Source organism: Acanthisitta chloris, unplaced genomic scaffold (assembly GCF_000695815.1).
Source record: "Acanthisitta chloris isolate BGI_N310 unplaced genomic scaffold, ASM69581v1 scaffold32991, whole genome shotgun sequence".
In the NCBI taxonomy this organism is placed as follows: Eukaryota; Metazoa; Chordata; class Aves; order Passeriformes; family Acanthisittidae; genus Acanthisitta; species Acanthisitta chloris.
This window is the reverse complement of record NW_008655918.1, coordinates 1-13,211: the sequence shown is the minus strand read 5'-3', so window position 1 is coordinate 13,211 and position 13,211 is coordinate 1. Positions and strand designations below refer to the sequence as shown.

The 13,211-nt window shown below is 42.1% G+C and overlaps 1 protein-coding gene across 1 annotated transcript; it reads left to right on the top strand.

Moving 5' to 3' along the window:
* Positions 1-575: 575 nt before the first annotated feature.
* LOC103811174 (melanoma inhibitory activity protein 3-like) lies at positions 576-13,130 on the top strand (the record flags this gene model as incomplete). Its single annotated transcript, XM_009084127.1, has 5 exons — positions 576-709; positions 5,965-6,051; positions 7,646-10,574; positions 11,495-11,776; positions 12,935-13,130. Coding segments are annotated over 5 exons (3,628 nt in total), but the record flags the coding sequence as incomplete, so codon positions are not given.
* Between the last annotated feature and the right edge of the window lie 81 nt (positions 13,131-13,211).

Below are 13,211 nucleotides of genomic sequence, written 5' to 3'. Positions count from 1 at the left end.
CCGGGAAGGTGTTGTGGCCAAATATGCCTGACGAAGGCGCTTCCCAAAGCTCTCCCGGTTTTGGCACGGAAAATGGGGAGAACCGGGAAAACGGAAACGCGGAGCCCACACGCGCCGTCCCTTTCCTCTCGCTCAAGTTTTCAGATCCCTGCAGCGCCGTGGGTTTTTCTGCCTGCAAAGCCCTCTCCCGATAAACCCTCATTCCAGGCGTTCGCTGTGCGTGGGATAATTTCGGGACTGGTTCGCTGGGACACAGATGCCATCTTTCTAATTTAACATTAATAATTAGCTTCATTAGTGCACCTCTGAAATGTAATTCTCAAGTGCTTTGCCGAACGCTTCTTTTGGTCAGAATGCTTGCCTTGCCTTTGTTGTTTTTTTTTTTCTAATTGTCTCCTACTTTAGTTATACTTTAAGTTAAGTTCTTATCTTGTGACCCAAGTTGGAAAACAGGAAAGTGGTGCATGTGTGGAGGTCTTGTTTACTGCTAGTTAGCACAGACCCTTTTAATGAAATTGGTGCATTATTAGTATTATTTTTAAAGTAATATTCTTCTCTTTGTTTTCTTTGGACAGTGTTAATGTGCCGAGGGAAGGCCATGCAGGATTTTAAAGGTCCAGATTGTCGTTTTGTAAATTTTAAGAAGGGAGAAGCGGTGTATGTGTATTACAAGCTAATAGGAAAATCAACTGAGCTTTGGGCTGGAAGTGTAAGTACTGTAAAGCATTTCTTCTACTTGCTTTTCTTGGCACTTTCTCTTGGTAATCTGTTTTCCTTCCTTTTGCCTTGTAAGAGAATGCTTGGAGTTTTAAACGTGGCTAAATAATATAATGTTTTCCCTTGAGACCAGTGAGAAATGGGATGCAGTTTGGTCAAACATAAGTGCTGTGTGCTAAAAACTGTTAGAAAACTGCCTTTGTGTTGGAAAATTCCCATGGCAGCACTGCCAGGGTGGCCATGGGCCTGACTGCAAGCTGAGCCTCCTTTCCCACCTAGGGAGGCTTCAGCCTGGCACTTGTGTTTTCCCATGACGTGGTCTCATCCTGCGCTCTGTAATCCTGCTAAAGATCATTCCATGTACATATTTTACTTGCACATCTCTTCCCAATATTCAGCTGCCTCCTTCCCCTTTTTATCTAAGCAGTATGCAGAGTTGGGGGGGGGGAAGCAGTAAAGCTAAAAAGGATTGAAGTAAATTTGATTTTTAAAAGGTCTGTCTCTCTCAGCTGCACTGTAGCAGCTTGCAGAGTAGTGGCCTTGCCTGAGTCAGTGTCTTTGTGCAATCTGAGAGGCTGCTGCTAACATGAAAGGAACGTCCCCATACTTGCAATTATTTCATAGAAAACTCCTCTCGGCTTTCATAAGCACCTGATTTGCCTGACAGAAGCAGAACTGAGATACTTGGAAGGCTTCCCTTAAAAATGCTGGCAGTTAGGAGGTTGCTTAAACCCAGTCCGTGTTGCTCCTTCCCATGCTTCTCCTAAGTCCTTTATTTTTATTGTCTCCGAGTTGTTTACTTTAACCTCCTTTCTTACCCTGGTCTTCTACAAGGGATAGATGATTGTGACAGTGGTCTAGGCTGATTGAAACTACACCCGCGTGTTGACTGCGGGACTAGTGGTTTAGTGAAAATCAGTATGTATCACTTTCTGTAACCACTTCAGGCTGGGCGTGGACAGCCAAACTCTCAGCCGGAGCTAATCCAATTAGAACGATACAGAAGAGAGCAGAAAAACTGCATAGTGTGGTTAAAGATGAGTTTATAATTGTAGCATGCTGGTAATTCCCTTCTGACGTACTGTACCATAAATAATCTGGTTAATTAGGTGGTACAGGTTTCCAGGGCTGCCAGTTCTTGAGACAGAGAGTAGCAATGTGGGGCAAATTTTGCATCTTCCATCGAGGTGTAATGTAGGCTGAAAGACCAGATGGCAGGTTAAGGTAATTGCTGAGTTAATATTCAGTTTAATTTTTCACTGATAGGAAGCTCATGCAACAGGTGTGTCTCCAAGTTAGAAGGATGTTTGCTTTGAGTTTTAACAAGTAAAAGCTGAAGTTGGCAGGTCTGAAAGAATTGCAAACCTCCATTTTATATGTTGTCATTTTTCAATTGTGTTACACTATTTTCAATGTTCCTTTCATGGCAGTGCTGACAGACTTAACTCCTTTTGGTTGGTGGCTATAATCTTTATTTATTTTTTTCCATGGTTTGTTTAACTGCTGCTGCATTAATTGTAGTATTGCAATGACCACAGTTGAAGCACTGCAGCTTCAGCAGGTCGGGGTGCCTGCCCTTGCACGTTGAGTAGGGCACTGTACATTGAGTCTGCTCCTGTGCCCTGACTCGCAGATAATGCTGGAGTCTCTCTCCTGCAGTGTGATTTCCCACACTGAGCATCTTTGGCTGAGCATCTTGACTTCCCATGCCAGGTTTGGCTGGGCAACTTCATTTATGCACACCAGCCATGCCTGCTGTGTGCAGTCTTGGAGCTAGAGGAAAACTGTTGCTTGCTGATTAGAAACAGGCTACCCAGTGAGGTCTGCCATCTAAAGAATTCCAACAGAAGGCATGTTACCTTCTGCCACAATCCTTTTGGGATCTCATCCCATCACTTCATGTATGCATCACTTAATCCCATGCATCTACTGCCTTTTTCCATTCCTCAAAGTTTTTTTGGGAAAGGATTTATTAGGGCATAATAGAAACTGTGAAATTGAGGGATAACTGAGATTCTGATCTTCAGGTGTGGGCAGAGGTTAGGGCAATGTGTGTATGAGGAGCTCCAACTACTGCAACCCAGGGCTTATTTCAAACAAGTTTTACATACAGACTCTAATTTTTAAATCGATTTGGAGGAGCAATGAGAAATACAATAGTATTTCTGACGTGAAGGGAGATGATCTGGTAAGAAAAGGAGCCTTTCACCAGTGCTGAAAAATCTATAGCAATTGTGTCTGGGCTTTATTTGCCTTTGCTTTTCTAATTCACTCCACCCTTTTCAAGCCACTGTTGATTTATTGTTTTCTTTTGCCCTGTGCCAGCAAAATGTGATTTTGACAAAACAGGTCCTTTATTTTATGATCCCAGTCCTGTATTCTTTATTGCTTACAGAGCACACACTGAGCTCAGTGGGTATTTTGCATGTGAAGAATTTCTGGAACCCAGTTGTAATATGTATGCTATATATTACATGGCCTGCAGTTTGTAGCAGAGCTGTCTAAACCTCATTAATTAAGTAAAGCCAAATACTTGGACAGTATTCTACTACCATTATTTAACAGTAATTTTAAGTTATGAATTTAATGAATATTTCAGTTCTAGGAAAATGCTTGATTTCCATTTTTTTTGCCCCCAAAGCCAAAAGGTGCACCAAAGGGCACTTCAGGTACCCTTGTTGTCCATTGCACTGTGTCCTGCTCTAAAACCAATCTCCTCTTCAGTACCAAACTTGTGTTGCTAACACCATCAAGTTGTGTTATGTAGACTCTCCTGTGCATTTCTCCTGCCCTCACTTTGTAGCAGAGTCCAGATCTCTAAAAGTACTTCGGATAATTCCAGGTAAAAACTGCTGCTCTGCTGCTTTTTAACAAAACATTTTGTCAAAGGCACTTTAGATTCTTGCTGTAGAAGATTGTTATTTTATCTGATGGCAAAGGGATGAACTTTATGCCTTTGCTTCAAGGTCAAGGAAACTGTTTCTGGCCCCACATTACAAGATGTGGACTTGACTGCACATTGTGGCTTTTTTGGGTGGTTAGTTTTGGTCTGGGTTTTTTTTCTTTTGTTTGTTTGTTTTCCAATCTTGTACATAAGTTAGTAAAAAGGAAGACAGGAGGGGTAAAATTAAGGTAAGACAGAGTATGTCTGGTAGGCTCAGAGGATCAGGGAATTTTTTCTTGTTGTTTCTGTGTTTTCTCATTAACATCAGCATTCAGCAAGGGCAGATCAAACCAGCTTTTCTTTCCCCAGTCTTCTCCACCTTTAGGTACGTGTGATGTCTGGGCTTTAAGACTAAAAACATTTGAACATCATCTTTCCCAGATATTTGGTTTCTGTCACTGAGGAAGGTAGTGTGAGGGTCTGCCTTCTTGGTCAGTGAATCTGCCACAGCTGTCACATGTGGGCACTGGTGGGGATAAATGCTGTACACACAGCTATGTGTTTTGTCCAGACACAACACTATAGCTGTGAAGAGAGTGGAAATGAAGGATGCACCTTTTTCCTTCCTAATTTACTAGGCAGTCACAATGCCTTTCTTCTGTCATGTGTGTAGAGAATGAAGACTATTTCCTTTATTTTCACAATGAGGAATTTTTCCCCTTACAAGCAAGGACTCATAGGGAGAGCAGCAGATGAAATTTTGGGCATGCAGTTCCCATATGGCTCATAAACTACAGAAGTGGCAAACTGGATCACTGCAGAGGACTTGTATGGTCAGCAGCTTGGTGTACAATAAATGAGTTTCATATTGTGATGCTTGATTATAATGGGAATCACAGAGATTAGTCTATAAGGAGAATGCTTTGAAGCTTTGGCTTTTATTTTCAGAAAGGTAACTCAAAGCTGGAGTAGAAGCTTGGAGGGAGAAACAAGCCAATTTAGAATGAAACTGTAGTATACCACACAAGGACAAGCTTTTGATTTAACCTGACTAATTTCATTTACCATTCCTGGTAATTCCCAGTAATAAACCTGCATGCATTATTTATTTTCTATAAGAGAGTCTATGTGTTTACAAAAGGTGGGGAGGAAACAGTTTGGGATTTTTATGATATATGTGTAATTAGCTTCAGAGATACCAACTATGGGAGGTAACATTTGAATGAGAAATAGTTTGAAAAAGGAAGCCCTATAATGTATGAGTCCTTACTCCATTAATAAGTACTTCAGTACTTACTAATTCAGTCCAGGTTAACCTATTTCAGTGACATCAGTGTAACAATACATATATCTATGTATACTTAATTGTTTTGACATAACTGCTTCCTTTTTAAATTTGATCTCTGAGTGCTCTTCCCAAACACACCCTTCAAGAAAATTGGCAATTGTCACCTTTCTTCTATAACAAATCATTGAGGAAATGACCAACATTATTTTTCCCCCTGGATATTTTGGTCATCTAGGAATTCTGTACCTTTCTAGGTGTGTCAACCAGGTTCTAATTACCTGAATTATCTAATCTGTGTAGTGATAGCATGCCATTAATATTGGCTTCTTGACAGCTGTTGTCAGAACTCTCAAGCGAGAGCATTATTGTGTAGATCTTATCCAGTGAGTGATAAGAGAGATTCTTGTCTTCCACTGTTTGCCTTAGCTTAGTGCATGACTTGTTTGAGAATACCTACCTGTGACTGATTTTCGCTTGTGTTAGGCACTGAAGATCAACGCTGAGGGGGTATATTTTCCACACAGGTTTTTAAATGATTACTGCCTCTGGTACAATTTTTCATTTTCCTGCAATCTGCTTTAAGAATTTATTTTTTTCCATAAGTTACAAAGTAAGTATAGTTTAGGCCATAATATTACACATGGATATAAGTCTTATCAGTCAAAGATCCTCTTCTGCTTGCTACTTGAGAAAATCCTCTAGGTATTTATGCACCACACATGTAAGAGTGCACAATAGTAGTTAAAGCACATGGGGCATAATGCTTGGGCTTTATTCCCAATGCTGCTAATAATTGGCTATAAGTCAGGCTTTAAAACATGAGCAGTAAAACGTAGCAAATTCACAAGGCTGTTGTGAAATATAAGTATAAAACCTCAGTGAAAACTCTTGCATAAACAAGTATCGCTGGTCTTTTTCTTTGGTTTGCTGTGCTAAACTTCATTTGGAAGCACTTAAGAGCGAGCTCGATGTTTGTTACTCATGTCTGTAATTAGGATTTTTGACATAGTCACATGATTTCTAATGCTTCTTTATTGCTTTTTGCTTGCTTGTGTTTTGGTTTGTTTTCTGGCAGGTTGGAAGTGATTTTGGATATTTTCCAAAGGATTTACTTGAAATAAATCATAATTATTCCAATGAGGAGCTAGAATTACCAACAGATGTAAGTCTTTTTTTTTTTTTTTTTTTTTTAATTTGACTTCTAAATGTTTCTTACCTCAGCATTCAGTAAAATCCCTAAGGAGGAGAATGGGAATATCAGTGATCTTTAGTAATGTTTTGTTGGTAAGCAGCTACGTTATGTGCAGAGGTACACATATATGTCAGGGTGTGGAATGTTTGTGGTATGAAAATATCGGCCCAGAACATGGGCATTGATATTTCTTTTCTTGAATGTTATGATTTTTTTCCTAATGAAATCTGTTTGGATGGAGCTCTAGAAGTGCTGCTAGCTGGCTCATGCATAGGTCATTTGGTGTGTATTTAAAATGGTTTATTTTTTCAAAAGTTTGAAGCTTAAGTTACTGTCAGAAACAATCAAAACCTGATGCACTTAGCCCTTTGATTCTAGCATTGGTCCTTCAACCCTTTCACATATGAATGGCTTTCACGCACGAGTAGCTAGCAACACCAGAGCTGTGTGTGCCTCTTTGAGGCAGCAGCTTTAGATTGGCTTTCAGGGCTGTAAGCACAACATGTCCTGGGCTTCACCCAAAGCAGGATGGACAGCAGGTTGAGGGGAATGATTCTGCCCCTCTGCTCTGCTCTGGTGAGACTCCATCTAGAGTGCTGCCTCCAGCTCTGGGGTCCTCAGCACAGGAAGGACATGGACCTGTTGGAGTGAGTCCAGATGAGGGCCACCAAGATGATTAGAGGGATGGAGCACCTCTCCTATAAGGAAAGGCTGAAAGAATTGGATTTGCTCAGTCTAGAGAAAAGAAGGCTTCTGGGTGACTTAATTGCAGACTTCCAGTACCTACAAGAAAGAGAGCATTTGCAAGAGCATGAAGTGACAGGACAAAGGGGAATAGACTCAGACTGAAAGACAGTAGGTTTAGATTAGAGATTGGGACGAAATTCTTTACTGTGACAGTGGCACTGGAACAGAACATGTTGCCCAGAGAAGTTTTGGATGTCCCATCCCTGGAAGTGTTCAAAGACAGGTTGGATGGGGCTCTGAGCAACCTGATCTAGTGGAAGGTGTCCCTGCCCAGAGCACGACAGTTGGAACTAGATGATCTTTAAGGTTCCTTCCAACCTGAACCATTCTATGATTCTGTGAAATCATGTTTAGTGTCTTGCACTGCTGCTGTTTATTGTTCAGAAATTGTCTGACAGGCACCTCCTGCTTGGAGGACCTAGTCATTTGAGGAGAGACCAACTAATAAACAAGTTTAGCAGCATGTGTTTTCTTCTCTTCAGCAGCATTCAGCAATAGACATTCTTCATGCACGATATATGGTGATGAGTAAAGTGTCGTTCTGCCAGCTCCATAGCTGACTTCAGTTTGCTCCTCACTAAGAGGTCTCTGGTGGGTCTAAGCCAAAAGCTTCATATTTACGTTTTTATGAGTCCTTGGGCAAAACTCCCACAGATTTCAAAGAGAGTTTTGGTTAAGGACTCAAGGGGTTAATTTTGCATGATTCATATAATTTGCTTTGCTGCTGCATTTCTCTCTAACTAGGCAAATGGATTTGGTTTCATCGCTGCAATAAAGAAAATAATATTTTTTGACTATATGTTGGTTTTGATTTCAGGAAACAGACTTTGTTTGCTTTGATGGCGGAAGGGATGATTTTGATAATTATAATGTGGATGAGCTTTTGAAGTCATTGCAAGAGATGATAGCAAGTGAAGGGGAAACTGAACAGAGTGATCCAGGGGCAAAACCAGCTGAAGGAAAGGAGAGGGATAAGGAGATCGAACATGTTGATAGAGTAAAGTCCCTTGGTGCTTTGGAGACAGACAGTTCTGAGCGAAGCATTGAAGAAGACCAAGACCAAGTCTTGACAGACAAAACAGACAGTTCTGTTACAGAAGGAACTGAAAATACTGGGAGAGACTCCAGTATCAATAGACACAAAGAAAACTCTCAGGGAGATCAAATTGCAAATGAGCACTTGAAAGGAATGCTACATGGAAAACTGAAAGGGCTAGAAAGTGAAAATACCAAAAACATTAGTATTCCTCAGGGTGAAACCAGTCAACTTGACCAAGAGAATGAAGAAGTTAATGCCTATACACTTTTAAACAGAGAGCTCTCTGTGAACTTAAAAACAAACTTTGGCTCAACTGCTGATGCTATTGTATCAGATGATGAAGTGACTCGCCTTGTTACATCACTGGAAGATGATTTTAGTGAAGATTTGAGCATTAATCCTCATGATGTAGAGGAGGAGCCAGACTTTGCAGATCAGCCAGCAGAAATCCCTCTGCTGTCTTTTACAGCAGAGGATGAAATTACATCCCCAGCAGATTTAGAAGGTGATGGAAATCATGACATTGAATCACAAAATCATGAACCTGATGAAGATGCAAAGGGTGCTACAAAGCTAAATAACCAAAGAGACAATGAACCCAATTCAGATGCATTAATTCTTAAGGATGCCTTCAGTAAGATCAGGGAGTCAGGGGACAGTATAAGTGTGGGTAGGTCCGAATCTAAACAACCGAAAGAGAAACAGGATGAGGCGGTGCTAATTGGCAAAAGAGAAGCACCAGCAACAACTCAACCTGAGGATCTCTCCAAAGAACTTCTTAGAAAGGAACCTGTAGGTACAGGTGATCTAGGTTCAAAAGAAGAAACAAACAAAGCTGAACAGTTTGAAGACCAGCTCACCGATGGAACAGAGTCACTTACAGAAGAGCTGAAGACTACAGCTGTGCCTGATCCTCATGCTTTGCCTTCTTCAGGAGATGATCTGGAGTCCAAATCAGTTGTTAAAAATCAGCAAGACTCTTTAAAACCATCTGGTGAAGATAGCAACAAAAGTCCTGAAAGAGTGCCACTTGTTCAAATAGAGAAAGGTGAGAAAAACTTTGAGCATGATACTTTGGGTGAGGTCTTGGAAAATGATTTAAATCATAAAAGGTCATGGGAGAAAACAAAGGAGAAAAGAAAAGCTGAAAACAAGCCTTTGGCTGATGTTCCAGCCAAACCAATAGAAGAGGTAAAAAATACATCTCAACATGACATAGGAGATACTGACCTCTTCAGAAAGAAAGTGGAGCGTGGAATGCCCACTATGGAGAAAGTGCTTTTGGGACATGAAGAACATTTGAAACAAACAGGGGAGACCAATCATGAAAATCAAAAACCTGCTTCTCCTAATAAAGAACCAGAAATGAAGAGGAGAAACATGGAAGAAAGCCCTGCAGGGGAAGGAGACCCAAGCCATAAAGTAGCTGTTGAGCAGCCTAGGCCATGGGAAAATGAGACTGAGTATTCGGAGGCAGATGTGAAAGAACTTTCAAGAAATCCTGGCAAGATGCCAGTACTTGAAGAAAGCATTGAGAAAGGTTCCCCTAAAGAAGAATCAGAAAGCTCTATGCAGAATGCTAATACTGAAAATCTTGTTCAGCAAGGAGCAGCTCATACTGAGGATGTAGATTCAGACAGAAATCTTGGTATAGATTTAGCTAAAGAAAGAAAACCAAGATCAGAATTGCAATCTGAAGAGCCAGATGCTGAGGATGAGCCTGACCTGAAACAAATAGAGGATGAGCTGCTGGAAGATGAGAATGCAGTAAGTGCAAAGCTGTCACAAACTAAGGCTGCAAATGTGCAGGGTGATGCATTAAATGTTGAAAACACAAATTCTGAATTGGAAGGACTAAGTGAAGCTGTTGTGGGAACCCTAAATCCTACTTACAAAACAGGAGAGGAAACAACCTCATTTTCTAAGGAGGATAAAACCCCAATCATCATGCAAAATGCAAATGAGACTGGCAACAAACAGGTGGATGTACCAGTGAGAAAAGATGCTAAATTGGATGAGATGGAACTTGTCATGGAATATGATGAGTCTTCTGAAAATGAGGAACCATCAGCTGTGGAAGGACATAATTTCCAGCCTCCTGACACAGAAGACAGCAATGACTTTGACCAAAGAAAAGATCACCTCCCAGAGGGCATTTCACAGGAAGACTCAAAAGAGGTGCAGAATGTAGAGCATACAAGAAATGACCACCAGCAACCTGCACATTTCCCCAGCCCTGCTGACAGTTCAGCGGCCACAAATGACACTCTAGCAGACTTCAGTGAGTCTGTGAAGCAGCTCACAATAATGAGAGATTTTCTTGATGAGAAGCGTGTGATGCGTTTACAGAAGTACCTTGGGCTCCAACACGTGGTTAGGATAGAAGCCATGTTCCATGACATGAAGGTAGAGATGGAGCTTGCCTGGAAGGCAAGCCAGAGTAACGAAGATATAGAAAAAGCTTTGGACCAAATACTTGAGTTTTCAGAATCAAACATTATGGATGTTGTAGGAAAAGTTCTGGATTCCAGAGCAGCAGAAAACAAAGAGGAGGTGGTGAAAGAGATGGATTTGTATGATGAGGAGAGTGCACTGATGGATGATATCCAAGAATTGATATATTCTTTAAGGAGTAAATATTCGTCTGCTAGTGAGAGTGCCCCACTTGCATCTGTTCCAGAACAAGATGACCAGCTGTACATCCAAGGTAGGATGTTAAACCAGTCAGTAAATAGATGAAATGGAAGTAAAATCCTGTACCAAGCAACACTATGTAACCCAGAGAAGCTTTAAGAGTGTGTGAGAGCAGAATCCAAAGAGGTATTGTGAAATCTTCTGCAATTTTGCTTATTTTTAATGCATGTTTTCAGCATTGTGATGAGAGGCTCAGGGACAAATACTGAGAGAAAATGTTGAGTGCAGCGTGTCTGTTCTTATGGGCCAAGCTCTGTGTAAGGTAAGTGGGATCCATGCATGGATATGGCTAGAAGGAGCCATTCAGGACATGTGTATACCTCTTTAAGCAGGGATTCATGTATACTAATGTGCTGAATTTTCTCGAGGGTTTAAAGCAGGCTTTTTCTGAACTAGGTAGCACCTAGTTACGAGAAATCCAGTGATTAATGCAAAGGTCAGGTACTAAATCCATGCACACAAAATCTCGGGTGTGCCGATAATCATATTTTTGCCCACATTCATAAAAGAGCATGTAGGCAGAAAACTGAACAAACAGATTTTTTGACTGAGCAAGAACCAGAGATAGTCTGCTGCAAGCTTGTTGGGTTTTCTAATTAGTGTGCAAGATGTTAAGATAGACTCCTAGCAAGGCTCCTTTTACAGTACTACATGTTAAGTATGTGATATCTGATTAGGTCACAAGTGCTGAAAATATTTCTCCTTGCAATGTTTCACTGCAAGGTCAGTGGTTGATATCTTGCATCAATTTCATACAAACATTTAATGAGATGTTACTGAAAGCTGATGGAGAATATATTGGAAGCAATACACAAGCTAAAATGTTTAAAATTGTCAAGAAATCTATGTCAAATACAGTATTTCACTGAAGGCAGCTATGGGTAAGAAATACACTTTAGCTCAGTGCTTAATTCATGACTTGGTCTGTCACAGATGGTGCAGAAGAGGCTGAATATGACAGAGTTTCCATCAGAAACCCGAATGCCATTGATGAGGGCAATCAGGAATTCCAGCAGCCTGAAGATAAGAGGCCAGAGCAGCCTATTGAGGAGGAGGAGAGGGTTTTTAATGTTGCACCTGAGCATGAAGAGGCCAACTTCTCAGACAGTGGAGAAGCTGAAGAAGGGTATGATAGCGAAAGAGGATCGCTGCTGGAAGACACTTCGTTTGAGTCAGCTGATGCAGGACAGAGTGCCAGGGAACACATTGCTGCAGGTAACCATTTGGAATTGGGCTGTTTTGCTCTTTTGCTCTTGAAGAGGTGCACGGTTGAATGTATTTTAGGCAAATACCAGGGTTTTCCACTGACAGTTTCATGGTGTGTTGCTATAATCCTAACGGCATTCCCGGCCCTGTGACAGTCCCTCTAGTGGCAGCACTGAATCGTTAACTTACCTCAGTGGGTTGGTGGTTCTTCTATGGTTTCCCCAGTGTAGTAGTAAGAAAAGTGCTCCTGTGAGCATCATAGTCAGAGCTTTGCTCGGGCTGCTGGACTGTCTCGGGATGGCAGTGGATAAAGAGAAGAAATCATTGGAAGCCTACCATCAGCCCAGCTTTCTGCTTCCTGGCAGGGGCTGACAGGGCATATGCTATAGTCAGGGCTGCCAAGAGAATCATGTGCTCTCTCTTCTTGTCCTTTTTAGCCTGTGTCTCTGGGATATATTACTTTCTAGGAAAGATGGTGTGTAGCTTCCACCTCAAGCAGTTCAATAATTTCTGACTAAAGTGTGTTGGAGTAGGAGAAATGTTTGACTCTATTGTGCTGAGGTCATCTCCCTCTGGAGTAAGAGTGCTGCTCTATGCTGACTTGTCATTATGCCAAGGAGGAATCCTGTTACTGTCATGTCCCCCAGCTCTGTTTTGGCATGGAACTATCTTTGACTTTATTCTCGGTGCTAAGCTCAGCTTTGGTGTTCTGCATTCACCTCTGGTTATGCTTAATCAATCTGTGTCCACTGAGCACATCTTGCTTAGCTTTACCATGCTCATTGCCATGTGCTTTTGAGCAGCTTCTAAGATCTGAGGGACACTCTAGGTTGAATGCAAAGATACCTAATGAATTTTAATTGGCTGGTGGATAGCTCATGTGGTTAAGCAGTCAGATGCTCAGCTGTATTTCAGACCATCTTCTGTGCTTTCCTTAAAGGAGGAGGTTACATGCTGTTTGCCAGGAATTCCTGTGAGGGGACTGCTACAAGTGCTGTGAAGCACCAGGACAGGTGTTTGTAGAACCGCTGGTCATGGCAGCTATTGCAGGGTGTACCAGGCTGGGCAGGGGGCTGTGGAGTCTGCTGGCCTGGACTCGGGGCAGCGGGAGGAAGGGGGCAGGATTCAGGTCAGCGTAGAGATGAAGGTTCTTTAAAGCTTCAACAGCGCTGGAAACTAATCGGGAGGATTATAGGTTAGGAATTGACTGCTGCCCACTCGCTGCTGGAGGAGCTGTGAGCGAGCTCAGCAAAGCGACACTGGCGCTGCAGGGAAGGACGGCGCTGTCCGTGGATTATCAGCGCGCCTTCCGAGGACTCGTGTCCCCTTTCCCTGGGGACGCATTAGTTGCGATCTGGCGCGGGTGCGGGCGCGGAGCCAGCGCTGCCCGCCCGGCGAGCTAACCCCGCGCGTCCCTCGCTCCTCCCCCAGGCGCGGACGCAGG